Source organism: Hypanus sabinus, chromosome 3 (assembly GCF_030144855.1).
Source record: "Hypanus sabinus isolate sHypSab1 chromosome 3, sHypSab1.hap1, whole genome shotgun sequence".
Lineage (NCBI taxonomy): Eukaryota > Metazoa > Chordata > Chondrichthyes > Myliobatiformes > Dasyatidae > Hypanus > Hypanus sabinus.
In genome coordinates, this window is record NC_082708.1 from 27384117 (window position 1) to 27411602 (window position 27486).

At 43.4% G+C, this 27486-nt stretch overlaps 1 protein-coding gene across 1 annotated transcript in view; it reads right to left on the reverse strand.

Moving 5' to 3' along the window:
* LOC132391128 (mitochondrial uncoupling protein 2-like) overlaps nucleotides 1–24915 on the reverse strand; it is a 41716-nt gene extending 16801 nt beyond the window's left edge. Inside the window, exons 1-3 of the mRNA XM_059963937.1 lie at nucleotides 24836–24915; nucleotides 12567–12628; nucleotides 11005–11147 (exon numbers count right to left, since the gene is read on the reverse strand). Coding sequence (XP_059819920.1) covers nucleotides 11005–11130 — 126 coding nt within the window. The 5' untranslated portion in view covers nucleotides 11131–11147; nucleotides 12567–12628; nucleotides 24836–24915. The remainder of the gene's footprint in view (nucleotides 1–11004; nucleotides 11148–12566; nucleotides 12629–24835) is intronic.
* Between the last annotated feature and the right edge of the window lie 2571 nt (nucleotides 24916–27486).

Consider the following 27486-nt stretch of genomic DNA (forward strand, 5'->3'; position numbering starts at 1 on the left):
GGTTTTGTTTCTGTTGAAAAACCACTAATTCTTGCTTCATACCAAGTGGCATATAAAGTGGCCAAATCCAAGTAGCCCCATTCAATTGCAAAAGATCTCATCAAGCCATGTGAACTGGAAATGGCAACAATTATCCTGGGCAAGGAAGCAAGAAAAACATTTGAACAGGTGCCCCTATCAAATAATGTCATTCACAACCAAATCAGTGATTTGAGTGAAGATATTTTGGACTAAGTCATCTCAGATGTCAGAGCTAGCCCTCTTGAAATCTCTATTCAGTTGGATGAGTCAACTGATGTCTCCAGTTGTAGTCAACTCATCACATTAGTGAGGTATGTCAATGATGGTGCTGTGATTTCCTGTTTTGTAAAGATCTGAAAACAAACACAACTGCAAAGGATGTGATGCAGCTGGTGAAAGACTTCTTTGTCAAACATGATTTAGATATCAAAGTCATTGGTTCTGTGTGCACTGACAGGGCACCTGCAATGCTTAGAAATAAATCTGGCTTTTCTGCATTGATGAAAAAGGAGATTCCAGACTTGCAAGTTACCCATTGTTTTCTTCACTGGCATGCTTTGGCATCAAAAACATTGCCTCCAAATTTGAAGAAAGTCCTTGATACTTGTGTGAAGAACATCAACTGGATTGGGGACGTGCTTTGAACCATCGCATCTTCAAATCATTTTGTGAGGATCTGGGAAGTGAGCATTCAGTTTTGCTTTTCCACACAGAAGTCTGTTGGTTGTCACGAGGACAAGCTTTAACCTGCTTCTTTGAAATGCGGGAAAAAAATCAAAGTTTTTCTGGAGGAGCGTGAATTTTGATCTGGTTGGGGCAATGGAATCACAGGAATTCACCCAAATGCTGAATTACTTAGCTGACATTTTCACTCGTATGAATGACCTGAGTGTTTCTCTTCAAGGAAATGGGATAAACATATTGAAGGCTTGTGAAAAGTTGAATGCCTTCAAAGAAAAGTTATGTCTTTGACCTGACGTCGAACGATGGAAAGAGGCAGTCTCTCAAATTTTCCTTCACTAGAAGAGATGGTTGATGATGCTGGATCCATAACTCCTACTGTGCGTGAAGAAATTGTGGCTCATTTGGAAATGTTGTCAGAATCGTTTGATGGATATTTTGCTGCTAGAGACGTGAAGATTTCAGAAGAATGGATCATGAATCCATATTCCTACAATTTGGAGAAAATGTCAGATGATGAAGAGCTGAAGGAAGATCTTATTGATTTGCGGACAAATCGAGCTCTTGAAATGCAACTTGAAAGCAAGACTTTGGAGGAGTTTTGGTGTGCAGCACTGGATATGTTCCCAAGGCTTGGTGGAAAAGCACTCCGTGTCCTCATTCCATTTGCAGCAACATACTTGTGTGAATCTGGATTCAGTTCTCTTTTGTCAATCAAGACAAAATCTAGGAATCACCTGAATCCACAGGCAGACCTGCGGATCACAGTCAGCAAGAAAGTTCCACGTTTTGACAAAATCATGAATGGGAAGCAGGAGCAAAGAAGTCATTGAACTTTATGTTCACAATTGGGGTAGATTTTACTGTTTACATTTTTTTCTGAATAAATTAGAATCTAATTACTCAATTTATATTTGCATTTTATGCACTGAGTTAAAAGCTTATTTTTTAAAGTTCAATTTGTTCACCTGCAGAATTGTATGTGGTTCAATTTGTGGTTCAAAAATTAGAAATTAGACTTCTTCATCTTCAGATGTGATATTACTTTTGTAGGGGGTGCAAACATTAATCAAAAATTTCCTAGGGGTGTGGGGCATGGAAAGGTTGGGAACCGCTGTTGTAGAGAGTTTGCAAGTTACATGGAAGAGTAGATTCATTTTGGGTAATTAGTTTGGAGTATAAAAAATTCAAAGTAAATTTATTATCAAAATACATATAATGTGTATCACCACGTACAACCCTGAGATTCATTTTCTTGTAGGCATTCACAGGAAACAAGTAATACAATAGAATGAATGAAATACTACACACAAAGACTGACAAACAACCAATGTGCAAAAGACACAACTGCAAATACAACAAATAATAATAAACAAGTAAATAAATACTGAGAACATGAGTTGTAGAGTTCTTGAAAGTGAGTCCATAGATTGTGGAATCAGTCAAGTATTGAAGTGAGTGAAGTAATCTGTGCTGCTTCAGGAGGCTGATGGTTGTTGGTAATAACTGTTCCTGAACCTGGTGGTGTGGGACTTAAAGCTCCTGATGGCAGCAGCGAGAAGAGAACATGTCCAGGATGGAGACAAATGATGATAGATCTGCTTTCTTGTATCAGTGCTGCTTGTAGATGTGCTCAATGATTGGGGGGGGGGGGCTCCTCCTGTGATGGACTTGACTGTGGGCGCTGTTTTTTGTCGGCTTCTCCACTCTTGGGCTTTGGTGTTTCCGTACCAGACCCAGCAAGCAGAGAAGCAAGTCAATTCAGCCAATTAGGATCTCCTACCGACAGACTGCTGGTTTGTAGTTCTGGAGCTGGCTAGGAAAAATAGATCATGTAGGTAGAGTACCAAAATAAGAGTCTGTTCTCAACAGGAGTATTATCTGTGATACACAGACAGGTTGCTTTCTCTTGTCGAAAGAAAATGCTGGAAATCCCAACCCAACTTCACACAGCAGGCCACACACACAAACGCACAAAATCCATCTGTTACACAGAATAAAGCCCAGCTTTAACTAAACATGCCAGTTTTAGGAGGATAAGAGTTAACTGTTAACCAGAGACAAAACCATATCTGCCATCTTAAAATCAAGTAGTAATCATGGGTCAAAATGGCATGACCATTCAAAAGGAGATAATTTTGGCCAGAGTCAGTTAAATGAGGTAACCTTGTTAGGTCCAACAGACAATTCTGAAAAGGGTGTAAATTCAAATCTATTATTAGTCATATGTGTCCTGTGCAGGCAGGAGCAATTAGAACACCAAATTAGGTAAACATAGTGGTTAACACTGTCTAGCAGTTTTATACAAATCCAATGACCTAATTGGAACTGAAGGGAAAGCAAGGAAAATACCCACAGCCTCGGTTAAAACAATTCTTTTAAATTACAGTTGACAAGAAGGAATTTATTTGTTTAAATTTATTTAAAATCTAATATAATATTGTACAAGTTACTTCCTATATACCTTCTATATTAAAATTAATTGCTAATGTTAATCTCTCATTAGGATATTATACAGTTTAGTCCTCGGAGGTCACTAGTTATTCTTAGGCAAAATCAATACAAAAATGTTTTACTTTCACAAGGTTTCTATACGCAGATATTGGGGGAAATTCTTTCACTTTTTAGGCAGTTTTCGCATTCAACGGCATTCCATAAACTGGATGCAAATTGCAAACAACACCAACTCTTGCTTCATACAACTGTTCCATTGAGGAGATTCCTCCCCTAACCAACAGTTCTCCTTACGTGAAATAAATGAATCTGCATGGTACAAGGTTTAATTCTAATTTGATGTGAATGCAGTGATGGTGATTAAAAAAAAAGTTACCATCCTATCAATGAGAACTCCAAATTGTATTGGTCCAATTTCCAAGCTAAGCGTCACTGGAGAGAAAGATAAAGTTAGACTTTTTGTACATTGAAACATAGTGAAGTGCGTCATTGTGCGTAGAAACAAATCGTCGATGATTATGCTGGGCAGTCTCCAAGTGTCACCATCCTTCTGTCACCAAAATAGATGCCCACTTTTCTGCAAACTGTGCCAATGAATTCCATTCACTCACTAGGCCTACCCAGGTATTCTGCTGAAGATCTTGTACTGTGATGCTTTTCTAAAGGGTCCCAAATATTAGCCACAAGATGATGATCCAGTATTAGCTGTTGACAACAGAAATAGGAACCAAAATACTTCCATACTTAATTTTTCTTCAGCCCTCAAGACAAAGATTATTCTGTGTAAAGAAAGGGCAGTGACCATCTCAATTTCAACATGATTAGGGTCAGGAGAAGACAGCAAATGGCGCCCAGACAGGCCAGTTTTCCTTCAGTCTCCCATAGAAATGCACACACAGCGATGTACAAAACTCCTTGCAGATCAACAGTCATCTAACACTTAAAGGAAACCAATAACTTCGATCTTCATAGGAAGCGAAAGAGAAAAAAAATTCCCACTTAAACAAACCAGTCCTTGTCTTAGCAACACACTGAAAACTAGAGTCTTACCAAAATACCACAGATAAATAGTCAGACCACTTCCTTGTTCAGACAAATTCTGGTTCATTTATGTACCACGTGCATATTGAAACATTGAGGATGAGATTGAATGCATGAAGAGAGAATTTACAAGGGTGTAAGGACCCGAGTTAAAGGGAAATGTTGAATAGGTCAGGGTTTTATACCCTGGAGCACAGGAGAATGAGGGGAAAATTGATAGTTTTATACACAATTATGAGTATAGATAGGGTAATGCAAGCAGGCTTTTAACACTGAGGTTGATGAGACTAGAACTAGAAGTCATGAGTTAAGGGTGAAAGGTTAAATGTTTAAGGGGAATGCAAAGGGAAACTTCTTCACTGAAAGTAGAGTGTGGAACGAGCTGCCAGCGACAATGGTGAATACAAGTTCAATTTCAACATTTAAGAGAAATTTGGATAGGTACATGGATGGGAGGGGCATGAAGGACTAAGGTCTGGGTGCATGTTGATGGGGCTATGGCCAGGGGTTCCCAACCTGGGGTCTATGGACACCTTGCTTAACAGTATTGGTCCATGACATAAAAAGGTTGGGAACCCCTGGACTGGGCAGATTAATAGCTTGTCACAAATGAGATGGGCCAAAGGACCCGTTTTTGTGCTGTGTTGTTCTATGTCTATTCCAGAGAGGTAAACTGATAGAGGTGTACAATACAAGTGGACAGCCAGTGACTTTTCCACCATCCCCACACCCATGGCAGAAAAGAGCTAATACCAGGACATAATTTTATGGTGATTGGAGAAAAGTATCGACGGGATATCAGAGGTAGACACTACCAAGGGTGGTGTTAGAAGTAGATACATTATGGGCATTAAGGAACTCAGATAGGTATATGGATGATAAAAAAAAACTGGAGGGCTGTATAGGAGGGAAGAGTTAGATTGATTTTAATGTTTCAAAAGTCAGCACAACATTGTGAGCCAAAGGGCCTGTAGTGTTCGATGAACTGTACAGTGGAAGTGTGGCACTTGCGCTAGCCACCAACACAATCGAACGATGTGCTGGGGTTAGCCTGCAAGTGTTCCTACACATTCCAGCACCAACAAACTATGTCCACAACGTTGAGCAGAAACAATAAAACGACAATGGCCCCTTTCCTCCCTCCTTCCCACCCACTCACAAATATGCAGTCCTCCAGTCCCAAGCCAGGCCACATCCGGGCCTCTGGCCTCCACTGGACTTGCAGACATTTGGCCTTTGACTTGCCCAATGGACCCACAGACCCAGGGCATTGGCCATTGGGCCTCAGCTTCCAGACTTTCAATGGGTCTTCAGGCTTCGATCCTGGGTATCAACCCAACAAGAGGACCCTCAACTCCAGGGCCGAGGACAAAACCCTGAACTCCAAGCCTCAGACTTCAGAATTGCCAACTCATCTACCCAAGGGGCCAACTGCCCTCTTGCCTCGTGCACATACAGACCTCTGAGCCCACTGTTCCTGTGGGGGGACTCGCTGACTTGGGGGAGGGAAGCAGCCTTCATCCTCACACCATAATTCACATAGCATTAGTGAAAAGACTAAGCATGATGAAGAGAGGGTGCAGCACTGTTGCTGAGTGGCTTGTTAGTTTGCAGATGTTTCGCTACCCAGCTAGGCAACATCGTCAGTGCAACTTCGAGTGAAACATTGCTATCTATAGGACACAAAAGACCAACAAAGTAGATCAACAACATTTCATTCGAAGCTGTAGCTCAGTGAGCCACTCAACAACAACATCCTCCAACATGTTCTTCCAACATCTTAAAGATGACCTTTAAGATGTTCTTCCAACATCTTAAAGGGTGCAAAGGTGTCCCTCTGGAAAGAGAAGTACAGCATATTATACTACATGCACAAACTGCTGGAGGAATTCAGCAGGTCAGTGGAAAGAAATAAAGAGTCAATGTTCCGGGCAGAGACCCTAATGACCAAATATAGACACTATTGCTCTCCATAAATGCTGCCTGACCTGCTGAGTTCCTCCATCTTTGAGCATGAGTTGCTCTGGATTTCCAGCATCTGCAGAATCTCTTGTTTATACCATACTGTGTGCATTTTTCTCATGCTAGGGAACATCCAAAACTAAGTTTATCAAATGCTGAATTTAGGAACATACCAAACTAAGGCATCTACCAAAGGGAACTGTAACTAAAAGTTGTCAAAACTGAGATACAGCTTGGACACTGCAGACGCTGGAGTCTGGAGCAACAAGAAATCTGCTGAAGGAATTCAGCAGGTCGAACAGCATTCGTGGAAGAAAGGAAAAGTCAACATTGAGTTTCAACCAAAACTGGATTCTGCTTGACCCACTGAATTCTTTCAGCAGATTAGGTGAGATAGCTCATTTAGTGTTGGTTCATTCTGCTCACAGGATGTCCCCTAGAAACATAGAGAACCTATAGCACAATATAGGCCCTTTGGCCCACAAAGTTGTGCCAAACATGTCCCTACCTTAGAGATTAGTAGACTTCCCCTATATTTCTAAGCTCCATGTACCTTTCCAAAAGTCTCTTAAAAGGCCCTGTCGTATCCGCCTCCACCACTGTTGCCGGCAGCCCATTCCACGCACTCACCACTCTCTACATAAAAAAACTTACCCCTGACATCTCCTCTGTACCTACTCCCCAGCACCTTAAACCTGTGTCCTCTTGTGGCAACCATTTCAGCCCTGGGGAAAAAGCCTCTGACTATCCACATGATCAATGCCTCTCATCATCTTATACACCTCTGTCAGGTCACCTCTCATCCTCTGTTGCTCCAAGGAGAAAAGGCTGAGTTCACTCAACCTGTTTTCATAAGGCCTTCTCCCCAATCCAGGCAACATCTAAAAGTATAGACTTTTACTTCAGCAATAAGATTTGAAAGAAACGTGACTCAGTCTGTAGACATGATGGAGTTGTGTAGGATTTGATCTATGGTACATTGTTCTTCTGCCTTTGATCATTGTGAACCTACACTTATGGACTACATAAAACCTCTACACCACTCTCCAGTTAATCCCTCCTTCCTGATTTCATTAGAGTAATGGCAAAACCATTTCTTCCAGGATGCCAAATTTGTTAGTAAGTGGAATTTTACAGGCCATTGAGAAATAGAGTTAGAACTAACCTATCAAGTGAGACCATTAAATCTCCAAAGGTAGCCCCATATACACACTGTGTCACCTGGTTTATAGTTCAAGTTACAAGGTAAATTTATTATCACAGTACATGTACTGTACATCAACATGAGATCTGGTCCCTCTGATCCCTCTGATCCTCCATACTGCCAAGAGTCTTACCATTAATACTATATTCTGCCATCATATTTGACCTACCAAAATGTACCACTTCATACTTACCTGGGTTGAAGTCCATCTGCCTCTTCTCAGTCAACACACACAAAATGCTGGTGGAACACAGCAGGCCAGGCAGCATCTATAAGGAGAAACACTGTCGACGTTTCGGGCCGAGACCCTTCATCAGGACTAACTGAAAGGAGAGATACTAAGAGATTTTTACTAAGAGAAAGGGAACCCTTTCTCTCTCCCAAGGCTTCCTGTCCCATGATCCTTTCCCTTCTCCAGCTCTGAAATAAATTTCGCCAATCACCTTTCCAGCTCTTAGCTTCATCCCACCCCCTCTGGTCTAAGCAATTTAAGATCCTTCAGCCCATTGTGTCTATGCTAACCATCATACAGTATCTGTCTATGCTAATCCCACATAGTGCACACAAGATACTGGAGGAACTCAGCAGATTAATGGAGGGGAATAAGCGGTTGATGTTTTAGGCTGATACCCTTCATCAGTACTGATGAACAAACGGTCTCAAGCACAACCATCCACTGATTATTTCTCACCATAGTTACTGCCTTACCTGCCGAGTTCCTCCTGTGTTTTGTATGTGTTACTCTGGATTTCCAGCATCTGCAGAATCTCTTGTGCAGAGCGTCTGCATTAAATCCATGCCTCTCATGCTGGCTCATTCAAGTACCTGTTTCGGTGCGTCTTAAATGTTGATAAACATTTGATAAACAGCTTTTAATAGATGTAACACACAAAATTCTGGAGGAACTTAGCCGGCCAGGCAGCATCTATGGAAAAAAGGTATAGTTGACGTTTCAGGCTGAGACCCTTCAATCAGGACTGGAGTAAAAAATTTGGCCGTCAATACCTATTTTAATTTTCTAGCAAATCAAAGATAAGTAAAAATGATGCATCATGTGGCTAAATTATTCCAATATACCCAATTTGCTCAAACATTAGTGTATTTTCAGTTTTTAAATTAAAGTGAACTGTAAAGAAAACCAGACATTCAGCTCTTAAAACTTGCTACCATCAGCAGCTACGCCCTTCACAACAGACTGACTTGGCGCCTTCTCTCCACCCACCACCCCACAAACTTCTGCATATCCTCTTCCAACGAAATGCACGTAGTTGACTTTGCCAAAGCATCTAGTTTCCCTATTCTTATTGCATCAATAATATACAGAGAGGCAGCCACACACTGAGCAAAACACACAAATTGCTGGAGGAACTCTGCTCAGGCAGCATCCATAGAAACGAACAAACAGTTGACATCTGGGACCTAGACCCTTCTTAGGGGCTGGAAGCTGTACTTCTACACATCTTCAGCACCCTTTCATCCAGCATCACCTCCATTTATCAGAATCAGAATCAGACTTTAGTCGCCAAGTACCTGTGCACATACAAGGAATTTACTTCCGGCAAATGTTGTCTCTCTGCTCATAACAATAATAATGATAAATATAAATGAAAATATAGATTATACATACAGGTAGTGCAATCCAAGTAATAGTTAGCTGACAGTTAACCGTTTGTGTCAGTGACCACAGTCCGAATACATGCTTGAGGCAGTTCACAAGTGTCACCATGCTTCAGCACCAACATAGCATGCCCAAAACTTACTAACCCTAACCCACACAGCTTTAAAATGTGGGAGGAAAATAGAGTGTCCGGAGGAAACCCACACATTCATGGTATGACAGCAGTGGGGGATTGAACCCGGGTCACTGGGCAGTAAAATGGAGGGATTGAACCCGGGTCACTGGGCAGTGAAATGGAGGGATTGAACCCTGGCCACTGGGCAGTGACGAACTTTCATCACGCTGCCTCCAGCTTTGAGCACAAGACCACAAGACATGGGAGCAGAATTAGGCCATTCAGCCCATTAAGTCTGCTCCACCATTTCCTTATGGTTGATTTATTATCCCTCTCACCGCATTCTCCTGCCTTCTCCCCATAACCTTTGATGCCCTTACCAATCAAGAACCCATCAACCTCCACTTCAAATATATCCAGTGACATAACCTCATTGTGGTAAAGAATTTCCTTCACATCTGTCCTAAAGGGACATTCTTCTACTCTGAGGCAGAGCATTCTGGTCCTAGACTCTCCCACTATAGGAAACATCCTCTCCACTCCCAATTGGTTTCAATGATTCCTCCCTCATTCTTCTAAACTCCAGAGAGTACAGGCCCAGAGCCACTGAACACTCCCCATATATTCCCAGAAGTACTCTTGAGAACCTCCACTGGAGCCTCTTTAGTGCCAGCACATCCTTTCTTAGATAAAGTGCCCAAAATTGTTCACAATACTCCTACTTTGGCTAGTTGTTCATTAATGGAGCCGCTTGGCACATTCCACATTCATTCTATGCAAAAGAAAGTTGCTGCTGGAAAAACTAAAGAAATGACTAAGCTATACTTGAATAGATACCAATAGAAATGTAGAACAAGAAAGGATAGGTTAGAATGAATGATTGCCCATTAGAGAGAGGCAGGAGTTTCATTTCTCGGAAGGCTGAGAAATTTCGTAATTCTTTGCCCAATACGTCACTTCAGTGAATATGTTGTGGGGCAGATTTTGAGTAATCGGGAAGCTGGAAAATCAGATCAGTCATGATCTTTCGAATGGCAAAAAAGACTGAAAGCTTTCCTGCTCCTACTCTTCGGTAGGAAGATGCCCATCCAGTCACACCACTCCACCAAACCCAAGGTCACCATCTCACATCGACAGCAGAAGTGTTGATTCCAAATGAGTTTAGATTCTCATGTGCAGGGTCTTTGTCCACCTCCCTGTGGACTGTCTACACTGCTCAGTACCTCAGTAAAGCACCCAGCAGAACCAAAGACCCTTCTGCCATCAGGCAGAAGATAAAAAAGCTCGAAAGCATGTACCACCAGGGCTCAAGGATAGCTTCTATCCCACGGATGTCAGACTCCTGAATGGACCTCTTTTATGACCAGATAGATCCTTGGCCTCACAATCTACCACATAATGATCTCGCACTTTATCATTTCTCTGCACTGCACTCTTTCGATAGCTTTTACACCTTATTCTGCATTGTTATTGTCTTACTTGATTCTAGCTTTATGCACTGTGTAATGATTTTTCTGAGTAAACAGCTAATACAAGAGGGTATAATTTTAAGGTGATTTGAGGAAAGTCTAGGGGAAAATGAGAAAGGCAAGCTTTATTAAAAAAATTATACAGACTGGTGGGTGCATCGATTGCACTGGCAGAAACATTAGGGACACCAAAAAGACTTAGATGGACAGATGGATGACAAAAATGGAGGGGTTAGATTGATCTTAGAGGAGATTAAAGGATCGGCATGTAGCATACTTCAGTGTCCTATGTTCAGTATGTAAAACAAGCATTTCATTTTGTCTTGGTACACTGACAATAAGAAACCAATATATCCAGTGATAATAGAGCAATAGTCAAGAGAAAGTATCTGCTTTGACAAGAGATATTTATTGGTGCTTGCACGGTATGCCATTTTACCTGCAATCTCACTTTGGTCGTATCGAGAGGGAATGTGACAAGATCGGCAATACATGCTGCTGTTCCAGCTCCAATTATTTTTATACTGTTTGTTGGAGGTTTGTCCAAGGGTTTTAATCCAACCATGTTCAAGTGCGGTCCTCCTACAGATGTGCGGGAAGGAAGTAAACAATCTGTCACCATTCTCCAACCAAACCTTCAATAAAGTAACAGAAGATGGTGAAACTGCGTTTCCTTTTCAAAGTATGATTATAAAACAAGCGGAGTTTTTAAAATGTTAGTATGTAGGGACCAGTAATTACCAAATTCATTATCACTGATTGGTTCTTAAGGTTGTCACAGCCATGGTGGTAATGGGGATAAGCTCCCACTACCTATAAAGTGCTCCAAAGGGCGTGTGACTCTAACAGCCTCTGACAACCAAGTCCAACTTTTGGCCTTCATGTGTGGCTTAGCCACTAGGCCTGGCAGAACAGTTTCTACTGACAAGAGAAGGGGGCAAAGGTGGACCACTGGCACCTCAAAACCAGTTGTTTCGGGGAGAAGGAAAACTCTTATTTTAAACCGCCGCTGCCTTGCGGCCAAACCCACCCATAAGAAAAGCTTCAGAAGTAACCCCCGAGGAAGAAATCCACAGCCAGGGTCCCCAAGGCAGTTTGATGTTGTTTATAACTTCACTCTGGCAATCTCTGCGATGACACTGGTGCCAAGTCGTATTGGCGCTTGCCCTTCCCTTGGACTACATGGGTGACGTGGAGAGGGGGCACCCGCTGCATGGGCAAAAGCCGGTTCTTCAAATCCTCCCACCCAGGCTTGCGCCCTGGAGGGGACACAGTCCACTAGAGGAACAAACCCATGATCCCCTGGGATCGACAGCTGCCTCCCACCTCACATTTTGTTTTCCAACTTATCTTGCAGAAGCACTAAAGGAAGCCCAAGTCATTAACTGGCAAAGGCTGTCAGCCCCAACAATCTGCCCAGGATCTATGCGTTACATTATGAGTTGTGAAAATATTCCCAACCAATCCAGAACCAATTTTCTCTCCTGTGAGATGATTAGTTATAAAAATATGCACGTGGAGGTTCCTTGATTCCCTACACCATTGTAACTGGTCCAGGCAATTATCTGGTCTGAATAACTTTCAGCTAAACGTGATGAGAAACCGTTCTAATTCCTGCTTAAAACATCTAGAGAGGCCTGAAGTCCAACATCATAGGTTCAAGAATGTCTATTCCCTTCTTGAAAGAATCAACAAAACCCTAATCACTACAATTTAGCAGCATTCTGACCACACAGTCCACCTTGCACTAAAATCGGTCCTCTTCTTTTAATTAGGTTTTCTTGCAAAAATTGTGAACAATTTATGTTTTCCTTGGGAATGCTGCTTTTAAGATACTACGCGGTGATGCTGCTACAAGCAAAGATTTCATTGCACCTGTGTATACATGCATTCCAAATAAATCAACCTTGACTTTTGAGAGTTATTCCCCTTTTAGAGGCTGGCATGTTCCAGAGGTTTCCTATCCCCTGGGGAAAGAGGAACTTGACATCTGTAACTTACCTCCAAGTGAATTTGGAGCAGGGTTTGCCTGGAGGCTTCTGAGATGCTGTAGTCGTGACCAGCTGCAAGGAAAAATGAGATTGTAATCAGGGGCCTGCCAAAGGCAAAGGTCACCGCCAGGGTCCTCTGCAACCCCATGGAAGAAGAACCACTTCCCAAGTCAGTGTGGATTCAGTCCATCGAAAGCTGCAACAAACACGATTTCCATTATGCAACATTACCAAGAGGAATCCAGAGACAATTAAACACGGTCTTTATGAATCTTAAAGGAGCATTAATGTTGTCTAAAAGAGGATTTAAAGAACCCTGCTAATTATCAACTCCCCCTCGAAACCCAGGTCCATTTTGTCCCCACCACACCATTACATGCAAGCCGCAATGCCAATCAGCTGCTCTACCACCACAGTGTGTCCAAGATCACGGCAGGGTGACATTGTCCTTATCCATTGATGCACCATCAATAACTCTCGGAGACGTGAGTCAAGGTAGGCTTTTATTAGCTAGAAGAAAGCACCGTCAGCAGCAAGAGCCCACCACACAACATCCTGGAGACTGAGGGAGGAGCAGTGCCTCAAATCGCCTTTATACAGGGGTCTGTGGGAGGAGCCACAGGAGCAGTCAGCGGGGGGGGGGGGGGGGGGGGGGGCGTGTCCAGACAGGTATATGTAGTTCACCACATCCATATCTCCAACAGGATCTTTTTAAATCATTTTTATTTACATCTGCAAGGATGGATTTGGGGACAGTGGGGAATTAGGGGTCAGGTTAGGGTTTAGGGACAGGGTTGTGAGGGTATTACAGGTCAGACAGGAGGCCAAGCCTCCAGTCTGTGTTCGAAGGCCAGTGACACAGACGTGGGATATCTGTCATCAGCTGGTGGATGTCAGGCCGACAGTTAGTGGACGAGGGCCCCTCCAGGGTCAGCGAGGTATCGCCAAGTCTGGGAAGCTCTGAAAGTCTGCGGGGGAAATCAAAGTCCACTGGAAGCTGGGGGCTGAGAAGGCCACCTGTCCTGGGGTTACAGGACTGTGTGCGCGTGGGTGGGGAGGAGTTTCACTTTTCTGTTATTTTGTTGCTTGTTGGGTTCTGCGTTATTCTGCCCAGCATTGTGGGCATACTGTGTTGATGTGTGGTGACACTTGCGTGCTGTACCCAGCACACCCTTCGGTGTGAGATTGTAAGTGCAAATGACACATTTCACTGTATGTTTCAATGTACACATGATAAATAAACTTGAATCTTGATGCTCCCCATTCAACCTTTGCTGAACCAAGCTCATGATCAAGTATGCAGAGAACAAACTCCAAGTCATCATTAACTAGTTTACTGGTGTGTACAAACCAGGCTTTGCACCAAAGTACTGAAAGACAAAGGGCCACCTGAAAACTAAATTCCAATGTTCAAATTCAGAACCTCCACAGTGCTCCATCAGCAAAGAGTTTTCAAAAAGGTGAATACATTACATCCAGAGTTAAACCCATGCTTCCTAACAGAGATATCCCTGCCCTCTGCATGAAGCCTACCTCCAGCAAGCTTGAAGAAATACCACAAAAATCCTCCAAGTCCATTGGCAGGTTGAGTGGATCAAATGCCCCCACTTCGAGGCTCCAACTGAGCCCAACAATTCCGTGGGGCAGATCCCATCACCACACACCCATCATGAGACTCCTCAAACAGGCACCATCACAAGGACAGCTGTAACAAGACGTTCTTAAAGACTCCTGGGGGAAGCCAATATCCTCATCCACTCTCTGCAACTGGGTCCTCAACTTCTTGATTAACTGACTACAACCAGCAAGAATTGGCAGTAACGCCTCTATTACAATCTTGGTGCTCCTCCATCCTTCCCTACTCCCTATACACTGATAATTGCATGGCCGGATTCTGCTCTAACTCAAAGTCTTGCAGGTGACACCATGGTAGTGAGCCATATCTCAAATACGAGTCGGCGTGCAGGAAGGAGTTAGAGGGCCTATTGGCATGGTGTCAATACAACAACCTCTAGTCAACAAACAAAAGAGCTGGTCATTGACTTCAAGAACGGAGTGGTGTTTGTGCTCTTCTTTACATTGATGGTGCTGAGGTCAGAGGGTTGAGAACTTCAAGGTCCTAGGAGTGAAATTCACCAACGGCCTGTTCCAACCACAGCCAAGGAAGCTCAACAGTGCTTCTACCTTCTCAGAGGCTAAAGAAATTTGGCATGTCTGCTTTAACCAATTTTTACTAATTCACTATAGCCTACCTGGATGGATCACAGCTGCTTTGGCAACTGCTTTGTCTGAAGGCTACGTCCACACTAGACCGGATAATTTTGAAAATGCCGGTTTTGCGTAAAAACAATAGGCGCCCACACCAAGCGTTTTTGAAAATACCTCAGTCCACATTTTAAAATGGGTATTTGGGCGAATCTCCTCTTACTGGGCCTGCGCAGGAGACATCCGCCGAAAACAAGCGACATGTTTGGTGTCAAATCTCTCAGTGAAAGTGCACGTTTGTGCAGTTACAGACTAGAAAAACTTAGTTGCCAAACGACGGACAGCTGTTGGCTCTAGCGCAGGAGGACTTAAAACTAAAAAAAAACAAATACTGGAGCGTATGGAGGCAACCGACAGTGGGTTCCTGTATGACCCGGCTGATGACAAACATTTAAAAACTGATGAACTCTGTTGCATCAATAAGGCACCTTGTTAAATGTATAAAACATGTCTGCATCAGTGTTATCTTGTATTTCCATACGATGTTACATCAGGCTGTTACACATCTATTGTCAGAGAAGTACTTGCATAATTAGGTAAACCACTTTCATATGAGCAAGGACAGAAAACAGGGCAAAGTGAGTATACTTATTCAGTAAGTTATGGGTCAAAGTATTTGCTCAGTACATTGTAAACTCTCCTGGCTTCAGTCTCTTTGCTGTCTGTTCTGAAATTGTTAGGTTGCGTTCAAGAAAACAATGAAATGGCGTGCTGCTGTCACCATCTGTTCCGGCACGTCATGACAGTGTTTTTAGATTTCTCCAGTTACCCCGTCCACACTGCTCTGCCCAATCTGGTGTTTTCAAATTTATACATTCTGGAGGGCATTTTAGAAAAGCTCCGTTTTCGGGGGAGGGTCAAAGCAAAGAGAAAAAGCTTCAGTTACGGATTTATCCGGTCTAGTGTGGACGTAGCCTGAGAGTGCAAGAAACTGCAGATGGGTCGGCACAACATTGAGGGCTGAAGGGCCTGTACTGAGCTGTAGTATTCTAGTGTCTAGTGTCTACATGTGGACTCAGCTCAGCACACCACAGTAAAATGCCTACCTTCCATGGTCCCTGACTACATTTCGCCCTGCTTCAGTAAAACAGCCAACATAATCAAAGACCTCATCCACTCTGGACATTATCTTTTCTCCACCATTCCATCAGGCAGAATGTACAAAAGCCTGAAAGAATGTATCACCAGGCTCAAGGACAGTTTCTATCCTGCTGTTACAAGACTCTCGAAGTACAATAAGATTAACACGACCTCACAATCTATCTTATTATGGTTTCACACCTTATTGTCTACCTGTACTGCAATTTCATAACTGCAACACGTAATTTTGTCCAAGTCGAAGATGTTGGCAGTCCATTAAGGATGAGGTTTCGAGATATTTTCAGGAGGCATATGACAGAATAAGCCAAAGCTGGCATGGTTTCCTTAAGGAGAAGTTTTGCAAGACAAATTTATTGGAATTATTTGAGGAAATAACAGGCAAGATAGATAAGGGACAACCAGTGGATGTTGTTTATTTGGATTTTCAGAAGGCCTTTGACTAAGTGACACACATAGGGCTGCCCAACAAGATAAAAACCCATGGTATCACAGCAAAGGTTAGCATGATTAGAAGATCGGCTGACTGCCAGGAGGCAAAGGGTGGGAATAAAGGGAGTCTTTTCTAGTTGGCTGTTGTTCTGCAGGAGTCAGTGTTGGCAAATGCTTCTATTCATGTCTATGTCAATAATATGAATGATGGAATTGAGGGCTTTGTGTCCAAGTTTGCAGATGATATGAAGATAGATGGAGGGACAAGTGATGTTGAGGAAGCAGGGAGTCTGCAGAAAGACTGAGACAGATTAGGACAATGGGCAAAAAACCGGCAGATGAAATATTGTGTCACTTTGGTAGAAGAAATAAGGCATCGATTATTTTCTAAATGGAGCGAAATTTCAAAAATCAGAGGTGCAATGGGACTTGGGAATTCTTGTAAAAGATCCTGTACTTACAGCTTGAGTCAGTACTAAGGAAGGAAAATGCAATGTTAGCATTCATTTTGAGAGGACCAGAATACGAGAGCAAGGATGTCATGTTGAGGCTTTATAAGGCATTGGTGAGACTGCACTTGGAGTGTTGTGAGCAATTTTGAACCCCTTATCTAAGAAAGGGTGTGCTAGGATTGGAGAGGGTCAAGATGAGGCTCACAAGAATGATTTTTGGGAATGAAAGGGTTAACATAGGTAGAGTGTTTGATGGCTCTGTGTCTGTACTCACTGGGTTTAGAAGAATGACGGGGGGGATGATCTCAATGTAACCTATGGAATATTGAAAAATCTAGATAGAGTGGTTATAGGGAGGATGTTTCCCATAGTGGGTATTTCTAGGACCAAAGAGCACAGTCTCAGAACTAGACAGACAGACAGACTAGACTAGACAGAACAGATGAAGAATTCTTTAGCTAGAAGGTAGTGAACCTGCAGAAGTCATTGACACAGATGGGTGTGGAGGTCAAGTCATTGAGTACATTTAAAGCAGAGATTGATAGGCTCTTGATTAATTAGGGATCAAAGGTTACAGGTAGAGGGCAGGAGAATGGGATTTAGAGGGATAATAAATCAGCTATGACAGAATGGCAGAGCAGATGATGGGCCAAATGGCCTAATTCTCCTCCTATGTCTAATGACCTTATCGTATACTTGTATGTTGCACAAAACAGTACATACAACTCATGCACAACACGAAGTAACACTTCCACAAATAAATTCACAAATAGCAGGATGCATTTACAACACAAGTTTAAAAACATAAGAGTACAACACTACAGGCACTTCATAGCTGGCGAGATCCGGGTGGTGGCAGGGAGTCTGGTAGTCTCATTGCTTGGGGAACGAAGCTAGTTCCTACCCCTGTCCCATGCTACGGTACTTCCAGCCTGACGGTGGGGGATGGGGGGGGTGTCAAAGAGAATGCTGACCGGAGACGGGGGTTATCGACGATGCCAAGGGCCCTGCAGAGACTTTATTTTCTAAGGAAGCTGAGACCCTTTAATGTGTGCAGTAGGATGCTGGAGATCTTTTACTGGTCTGTTGTAGCAGGGTGGTCTTCTTAACTGCTTGATGTTAGGGGAACAGCATTAGTGCTGGTGACTCTAAAAGATTAAATAAACTCAAAAAGGCTGGATCAGGTCTTGGCTACAACCCAAACTCTTGGGTTAGTGGTGGAGAAGTCACTAAATGAACTGTTATTCATTATGGATAATCTGGCATATCCTCCCTATGACTTACAGAATAAGCAGCGGAGCACCTTTTCAAACAGACTCATTCAGCTCCGCTGTCACCAGGATCATTACAGAAAATCTTTCCTACCGAATACAACAAGCATATACAACAGTTCATGTCTGTGCAGCGGGAGAACACACATCACGGTACTGTCACATACCCCGTGACCGGGTTACCAAACCAGCAGAAATGGAATAATACGTTGGAACCTGGTGATACTGTAACTAAAAGTGTTTATTAGTAAACTATGCCCACCGGTCTGCCTTCACACACTGTGAGCCTCTGATCGATTCCCCCGAATCGATCCTCCGAACCCCCACCTTCCTGTGGGTGCACAACGCTCTTTCAGTGTCCCATGGCGTATCTGAACAGACCTGCTTTTATCTCCCCTGCCGGGGTACCAGCCATCCATCAACTGTCCATCACCTGGCCCCGCCTTGCTGTCTCAGCAGGGATTCACACAAGCAGGCAAAAGTGTCCTTGGAGCAAAAGTAAACAATTATCGAAGAAGCCATAATACTAAATCAATCTCTCTCTCCCCCTCTCTCTCTCCCCTCTCCCTCTCCTCCTCTCCCTCTCCCCCTCTCCCTCTCCCCTCTTCTCTCTCTCTCCCCCTCTCTCTCTCCCCCTCTCTCTCTCCCCCTCTCTCTCTCCCCCTCTCCCTCTCCCCTCTCCCTCTCCCCCTCTCCCTCTCCCCTCTTCTCTCTCTCTCTCTCGATAGCAGCATAGTTGACGGGGGGGGGGGGCAACTCTGGACCCCCATCTCCGCCTGGTTTGCTCATCACACATCACAGTACAAAAGTCTTTGCTTTAATATTTCATACATTATTATTGCACAGTGGTACATTTTGTGTATATTATTATTCTGTATCTATTACTAGTTAAGTCTGCATACTGCTAAGTGCATTTTTCAATGTTGCTACTGTAAAAAAAGTATTTCCCACTCAGGATCAATAAAGTATTACTAATAATATTATTACACAGTACATCTGGGTTGTTACTGTTTTCTCTTGAACTACTGCATTGCACAGTTGTAATGAACTTTTTTGTAGAGATGCCACACAAAATAAAGTTTATTTGTACCTGTGACAATAATAAAGCAACTCCACTCAAGGGAATCTCTGGTCCTTACTACAAATTAGCACAGAAGCATCCAGGATGGCAACAAGAACCTCGAACAGCTCCAACATGGAGTGTACGCTGGAAATGAAAGCAGCTGGAGGGATCCTCCAAATGGCTTGCCTGCCCGCTGTCAAGCACCTCCTATCCGGATTCAGCAGAATACACGTTCCACTGATAAGTGTTATCAGCCAAGCTCAGAGTTACAATAACAGAAACTCACCTGAGGTCTTGAGGGACTTTAAAGTCCTTTGCTTGCCGGTTCTTGTTGAGATACAGTTGAGGTGCCTGGCTTCAGGACTCATTTATCCTGTAGTATTTTCCAGCTGTTGTAACCACAGATTTCACAAGAGTGAGGGCTTGCAGCTGCAAATTGCGATTCCAGGAAAGGAGAGTCACACAGAATGAAGCAAGCCATTCAGCTCAACACGTCCACTCAGACCAGTGGCATCCATTTGAATTAATTCCATCTTCCAGCCCTGAGCCTTCAAAGTCTTCATGATTTGTGCTCTTGTAGATGGCTCTTAAACCTTATCAGCATCTCTGCTTCCACCACACTACTTACCACCTCTAGGTATCCCCTCAAAAAATCTCTTACCCTTTAGTGGAATCTATATCCCCTAGTTTCATTCACCTCTGACAAGAGGCATGGATTCCTGCAGTATTGTTAACTATAACCCTCAATTTAACATACTTTAATCTCGTCTCCTCTTAATCTCTTCCACTCCAGTGGAAAAAAAGACTTTGCCTCTCCTATAACAAAAACTCTATTCCGGGTAACATCCTGGAGAACCTCCTCTGCACCTTCTCCAGTGCCATGTTGTTATTGTATGTAGGACCAGAAACACCAACAGTACTCCAGCCAAAGATGACCACTCTTTTATAAAGTTGGAGCATAGCATCCCTGCTCTTTTGTGCAGTGCCTTAATGCTTAAGATCAGCATTCCATATGTATTATTCTCATAGAACTTTGAACGTATGTACAAAGTTTGTCAATCCTTGCATAGAGAATTATCACTTTGTCATGGTGGAGAGGCTTGTGGGTTCCTGAGATCCCGAGAGTGATGCAGTCTGGAGTTTAGCCATCTGGGGCTTAGCTCTTGGTAGTGTCAAAGCCTGTGCACCATCCTCACCACTTTAAATGAAACCACGTACAGGCGTACTTCATTAAGGGAAGTCCACCCCAACATCCTGGATTAAGTCCCGTGGTGATCAGCACGCAGCAAAAGGATTAGGATGATGAGGTCTGAAAGCCCCTAGTCACAAACTGGCCAGAATACATGGATCCCGGGTCTGCCTGTATATCCACTCGAATAGACAACCCCTTAGGAGAACATCATACACGACCCGAAAGATTGCAGTACTCCTATTCATGGTGAAGGTCCTGGACTCATTGGTACCCCCAAATGCATCATCTCAATTCCCACTGCAATTTCTCAGGCCATTTAACCATCAGATCAATAGCCATTATGAGGCTAGAAGGCTAGAACTTACAGGTGTGAATTGGGATGATGTTTCTGCAGGGAAATGTACTATGGACATGTGGCCGATGTTTAAGGATCTCTTGCAGGATGTTAGGGATAAATTTGTCCTGGTGAGGAAGATAAAGAATGGTAGCATGAAGGAACCATGGGTGACAAGTGAAGTGGAAAATCTAGTCAAGTGGAAGAAGGCAGCATACATGAGGTTTAGGAAGCAAGGGTCAGATGGGTCTATTGAGGAATATAGGGTAGCAAGAAAGGAGCTTAAGAAGGGGCTGAGAAGAGCAAGAAGGGGGCATGAGAAGGCCTTGGCGAGTAGGGTAAAGGAAAACCCCAAGGCATTCTTCAATTATGTGAAGAACAAAAGGATGACAGGAGTGAAGATAGGACCGATTAGAGATAAAAGTGGGAAGAAGTGCCTGGAGGTTGTGGAAGTGAGCGAGGTCCTCAATGAATACTTGTCTTTGGTATTCACCACTGAGAGGGAACTTGATGACGGTGAGGACAATATGAGTGAGGTTAATGTTCCGGAGCATGTTGATATTAAGGGAGAGGAGGTGTTGGAGTTGTTAAACTACATTAGGACAGATAAGTCCCCAGGGCCTGATGGAATATTCCCTAGGCTGCTCCAAGAGGCAAGGAAAGAGATTGCTGACCCTCTGGCTAGGATCTTTGTGTCCTCGTTGTCCACGGGAATGGTACCGGAGGATTGGAGGGAGGCGAATGTTGTCCCCTTGTTCAAAAAAGGTAGTAGGGATAGTCCAGGTAATTATAGACCAGTGAGCCTTATGTCTGTGGTGGGAAAGCTGTTGGAAAAGATTCTTAGAGATAGGATCTATGGGCATTTAGAGAATCATGGTCTGATCAGGGACAGTCAGTATGGCTTTGTGAAGGGCAGATCATGCCTAACAAGCCTGATAGAGTTATTTGAGGAGGTGACCAGGTATATAGATGAGGGTAGTGCAGTGGATATGATCTATATGGATTTCAGTAAGGCATTTGACAAGGTTCCACACGGTAGGCTTATTCAGAAAGTCAGAAGGCATGGGATCCAGGGAAGTTTAACCAAGTGGATTCAGAATTGGCTTGCCTGCAGAAGGCAGAGGGTTGTGGTGGAGGGAGTACATTCAGATTGGAGGGTTGTGACTAGTGGTGTCCCACAAGGATCTGTTCTGGGACCTCTACTTTTTGTGATTTTTATTAATGACATGAATGTGCGGGTAGAAGGGTGGGTTGGCAAGTTTGCAGACGACACAAAGGTTGGTGGTGTTGTAGATAGTGTAGAGGATTGTCAAAGATTTCAGAGAGACATTAATAGGAAGCAGAAGTGGGCTGAGAAGTGGCAGATGGAGTTCAACCTGGAGAAGAGTGAGGTCGTACACTTTAGAAGGACAAACTCCACGGCGGAGTATAAAGTAAGTGGCAGGATACTTGGTAGTGTGGAGGAGCAGAGGGATCTGGGGTACATGTCCACAGATCCCTGAATGTTGCCTCACAGGTAGATAGGGTAGTTAAGAAAGCTTATGGGGTGTTAGCTTTCATAAGTCAAGGGATAGAGTTTAAGAGTTGCAAGGTAATGATGCAGCTCTATAAAACTCTAGTTAGGCCATACTTGGAGTACTGTGTCCAGTTCTGGTCGCCTCACTATAGGAAGGATGTGGAAGCATTGGAAAGGGTATAGTGGAGATTTACCAGGATGCTGCCTGGTTTAGAGAGTATGCATTATGATCGGAGATTAAGGGAGCTAGGGCTTTACTCTGTGGAGAGAAGGAGGATGAGAGAAGACATGATAGAGGTGTACAAGATATTAAGAGGAATAGACAGAGTGGACAGCCAGCGCCTCTTCCCCAGGGCACCACTGCTCAGTACAAGTGGACATGGCTTTAAGGTAAGGGGAGGGAAGTTCAAGGGGGATATTAGGGGAAGGTTTTTCACTCAGAGAGTGGTTAGTGCGTGGAATGCACTGCCTGAGTCAGTGGTGAAGGCAGATACACTAGTGAAGTTTAAGAGACTACTAGACAGGTATATGGAGGAATTTAAGGTGGGGGGGGGGTTATATGGGAGGCAGGGTTTGAGGGTCAGCACAACATTGTGGGCTGAAGGGCCTGTAATATGCTGTACTATTCTATGTTCTATGTTCTATCAAGGTAATCTTGTTGTGCAAGACTGCCCTCAATAGGGACAACAACTTTACCAATCTTAGTGTCAACTGTGAACTTGCTGTCCATAGCACCTACATCCACATATGGATGTTCCCTCTATGACACTGTAGACTCCCACTGGCTACTCTAGTCTCCTCCCACAGTGCAGAGGTAGGTTATCAGAATCAGGTTTGATATCACTGGTGATACATCATGAAACGTGTTGCTTTGCAGCAGCTGTACAGTGATATACAAAGTATAAATTGCAGTAAGAAGTAGATAAGTCATTAAATAAGAAATGCAAGAAGAGTAAAAGTTCATTGTCTGCTCAGAAATAAGACCATAAGATACAAGAGCAGTCTTAGGCCTGTTGGGATATTGAGTCTACTCTGCTATTCCATCATGGCCCATTCTCCTGCCTTCTCTCTGAGCTGATGGCTAATACATCCAGTATGCATCTTCAGGCTCTTGTACCTCCTCCCTGATGGTAGCAATGAGAAGAGGGCACGTCCGTGGTGATGGGGGTCCTCAGTGATGGATGCCACCTTTTGAAGGTGTCCTCACTGCCGGGGAGGACAGTGTCCAGGATGGAGCTGGCTGAGTTTGCCGTTTTCTGTAAATTTTTCTGATCCTATGCAGTGGTCCCTCCAAGCCAGGCAGTGAAGCCACTAGTTATTGGCAACAGTAAATCAACTTTTAATCAGTTTAATGGCAAAAGAAGATTGGGGGAGGGGGGAACTGATAGCCATGTGTGAGAGAAATTAGAACAGGCAAATAAGGGAGAGGAAGTGGGATTGCTTGACTGAAGACTGGTCTGGACCCAATGGATGAATAGCTCCTTTCTCCATTGTTGCAAGTACAAGAGGAGAGGTCACCTACAGACATCCACACCCATTGGATGATACAAGATTTGCAAACATCTTTTCCAAGGAATGTACAACAACGTCCACAAGCAAGTAATAAGTCACATTGGAATTATAAACATAACAGTGAAGAGCTCAAACCCTAGATGGTTCAAATTTGGATTTCAAAAGGTTGGATTCACCAACCTACCAATAAGTATCGCAACACATTACAAATGAGGCAATTATGATCACTGAGTCAACTGAATAATAGCAAGCATCTGGTTTCAACGGGCATGGTATTATGCATTATAAATCAGAATTAATTAACTTAAATTCTCCACCATCATTTTGATCTCCTGCTGTGCTTCAGAAGAGCCTAATGTAAATTCGTGGAAGAATATCTGGGAATATCTCAGAACTGTAACTAGAGGGATATGTAGGAGGGAAGGGTTAGGTTCATCTTCGAGCACAAGGTCAGCACAAATGAAATGGGCCAAAGGGCCTTTTCACTGGGTTAAACCGCAGAACATAGAACACTACATGCCAAAGAACATGTAGTTCATTAACTAGTTTATTAAGCAGAATTTCAAAGAATCGAGATTTTTTTTTCTTTAGCGGTCTTCTCCAATTGAGTTGTACACCTGATTCACATCTGAACCAGTTCTGATGAAAAGTCATTAGCAAGTAATGGCTACCGGTTCTCTCTAATTCCCCACATATTTTCATTGTTTGATATTTCACAGTTCCAGCTTTATTTCTCTTTTCCTCTTCATCCATTGATACCCCCCCTCCCCCCCGCCACCCTCCGGCATCATTTGCGGGCAGAACCTCTGCAAGAAACAAGCCTCGACAACCTTCTCTCATCCAGGGCCACCTCTGAGGGCATTCTAATGGACGTCTCTGTATTAGTGGGAGAAGTAGTGACTGTTCCTGCCACCTTCCCCTTTCTCTACGGATTGCAGAGATGAACTCCATCTCCACAGAGTTTCAATGCTTTCCCTTTGTTGGTTTCGAATATTCTGTCTGGCTTACTGTAAAATAAAGGATTAGTTGTTATTTTATGTCATACAACCACTTGAGCGCTTTATAGTAAATTCATGCAAAAATGTTCAGGCTTATGCAATTCAGCAAAAGAAATTGGGAAAGCAGAGAAAACCATCGTACTTACCTCACGACAGAGGAACAACATAACAAGCGATCACCAGAACTCCTGCATTCTCCTCAACGTCTGACCCAGCTCACTTCAAGTAGTTGGAACGGCTGTACCGATCTCTATTTATACTGGGAGCCAACTGCTCATTGGTGAAAGAAGGGACGTTCTGTTTTCGACCACTCGTGTCCGTGATGGGAGTCCCGCGCATTTCAACACAGGAAATCCGACCATCTGATCAACAAGTTACCCCAAATCAAAAGCAAGCGAACACCAAACGTGGCCAGAGGTCCGGCAAGAGATATCCCTGACCATCCAGGTGTATCACCTTTGAACTACCTGTAGACACGCGAAAGCTTTTCCAATTTTATGTAGAATGAAATACACGAGAGCATTTTCGTAGAATTTCTATGGGTAGATACGGGTTATAAATGATACGGAGCGATAATCATTTTCTACATGCCTGTACAGGGCGTGTGTTTTGTTTGCGTGTATATAGGGTTGCGAAAATGTTGGGAGCGTTTTAAACTTCATAATGCATAAAACGATTAGACACCATCTTTGGTTCTTAGGCTATATTTACACAACATTAAGGTTGATTCCTGTTGAGTGGCTTCAGAACTGGTTGTATTCTACAGATGGCAGATGAAGCCGCGCTGACACCTCGCAAACATTACTTGACAGACCTGAATTACGTTTGCTTCGTATGTTCGTTGCTAGAATGTGCTCGACGTCCGTCACTTTCATACGGAATGCGTGAGCTTAATGACAAGTTGTGAGTTTAAAACTTTAATTCCACGAGCTTGCTTTACTTCCCTTAAAAATTTAGTGTGTTCTCAATATACGGTGGTGATTCAACCGTTGTTTGTTGTATTACATTTCTGTTGACAGGCAGGGTTTTTTTAAAACATCAGCTGATGGGGGTGAGGCTTGAACTTTCAGCAATTGGATTGGACACGTCGACCCCCCCCCCCCCCTTAATCAACCAATAGTCAAATGCAAATGGTTGGACTCGTCTCTGTCCCCAGCTACCCTTTGACATTCCAAATATATATCCCTATAATGAATACAAATATTTCCAGAGTTAGGATGTTACCCAGAAACTTGGGTGGGAATAATTTTAACAAAATCACCCCTGTAGGATCACACCACCCTGCCTGGCTCTGAAACCAATGCAGCTTGATGAGTTCTTGCTTAGGTGTGACATGTTCAATTACACACTCTGTTCAGGTCCCCAGGCTCCTGACGTAGAAAGGGTCAGAGTTCAGGGAAGGTGCATTACTTTTACCTGGGTCTGCTCCTGGGCAAGGCCAAAGGGCCCAGGTAGGCAGCTACAGACCGCCAATGTAATCACCCTAGCCGCCTGGCTCTTTTCCAGGTCCAGGTGACCCAGGCAGGACAGTAGGTGATGTCTTTTGACCCTCTGTAGACTGTCAGTCCTACAGGAGTAAAGCAGCATGTGCTTTGTTTATAGAACGTTTTCTTTCCCTTCTAGGTTCCCATATTAAAAGTACCCTTTAAAGGACGCAATTAAAATAAACTGAAAAATCCTGGCATGCTCAGAGGGCCAGGGAACATCTGTTGAGAGAGAGGGGCAGACAACTGAAGTTCGGGTTTCAAGTCAATTGCCTTTCACGAGATGGGTCTGGTAATGGGTCATTGACTTGAAATGTCACCACTGACTGATTCACCCACATCCCGGCCAGGCTCTCTTCTTCTTGCTGCCATTGGGCAGGAGGTACAGAGCCTTAGTCCCACACCACCAGGCTCAGGAATAGTTATTACCCTTTAATCACCAGATGCCTGAACCAGCATGGATAACTTCACTCACCACAACTCTGAACTGATTCCACAACCAATGGGCTTGCTTTCAAGGTCTCCCCAACTCATGTCCTCAGTTTTTTTTTAATTTATTTGTAAAATTTGCACAGATTGTCTCTTTTGCACATTGGTTGTTCGTCAGTCTTTATCATTGATTCTAATGTACTTCCCTGTTCTACTGGGAATGCCCGCAAGAAAGTGAATCTCAAGCTATTATATGGTGATATATGTGTATTTTGACAATAAATTTACTTTGCACTTTGAATTTTTGAACTCTTTGGAGGTGCTGTGTGGACTCCTGAGTATTTTCTGACCACTTTCTGTTTTTATTTCAGATTTTCCTACCTGGACTATTTGTTTTTTATACAGGTGCACTTAGCAACAGTCAGCAGTACTAATTTCCATTAAATCTCATCTTCTTTGTCTGCATTGCCCCAGTTAATTCCCGTAAAGACATTATTCAAAGGGAGATATAAAAATACAGTGTAGCACTCACTTCAGTTTGTGACGTTAATATTGGTCTAGCTGTGCCAGCTGCATGTGCTTTATGAATCTGGCAGGCGTAGCTGTGAGACGCACAAACAGGTCTTGAGGAAACATTGGTGAAATGTCAAGGAGCAAATGTCAGATTAAATCACAGCAAAAGAAAACATGGTTTAGTACTTAGCCAGGCTTGCATTGTAATTTAAAAGACAGTTATGATCTCATTTGTATGAACAGTATCAGAGTTCATTCCTTCTTTGTAGTGAGTCGCATACCCAGCAGGTAAAATATATTTTTATTTATTCATTGTAACTCTGTCACAGACGGTCCCAAGCCCGGCTGTGAAAGGAGAGGGGATGGGTATG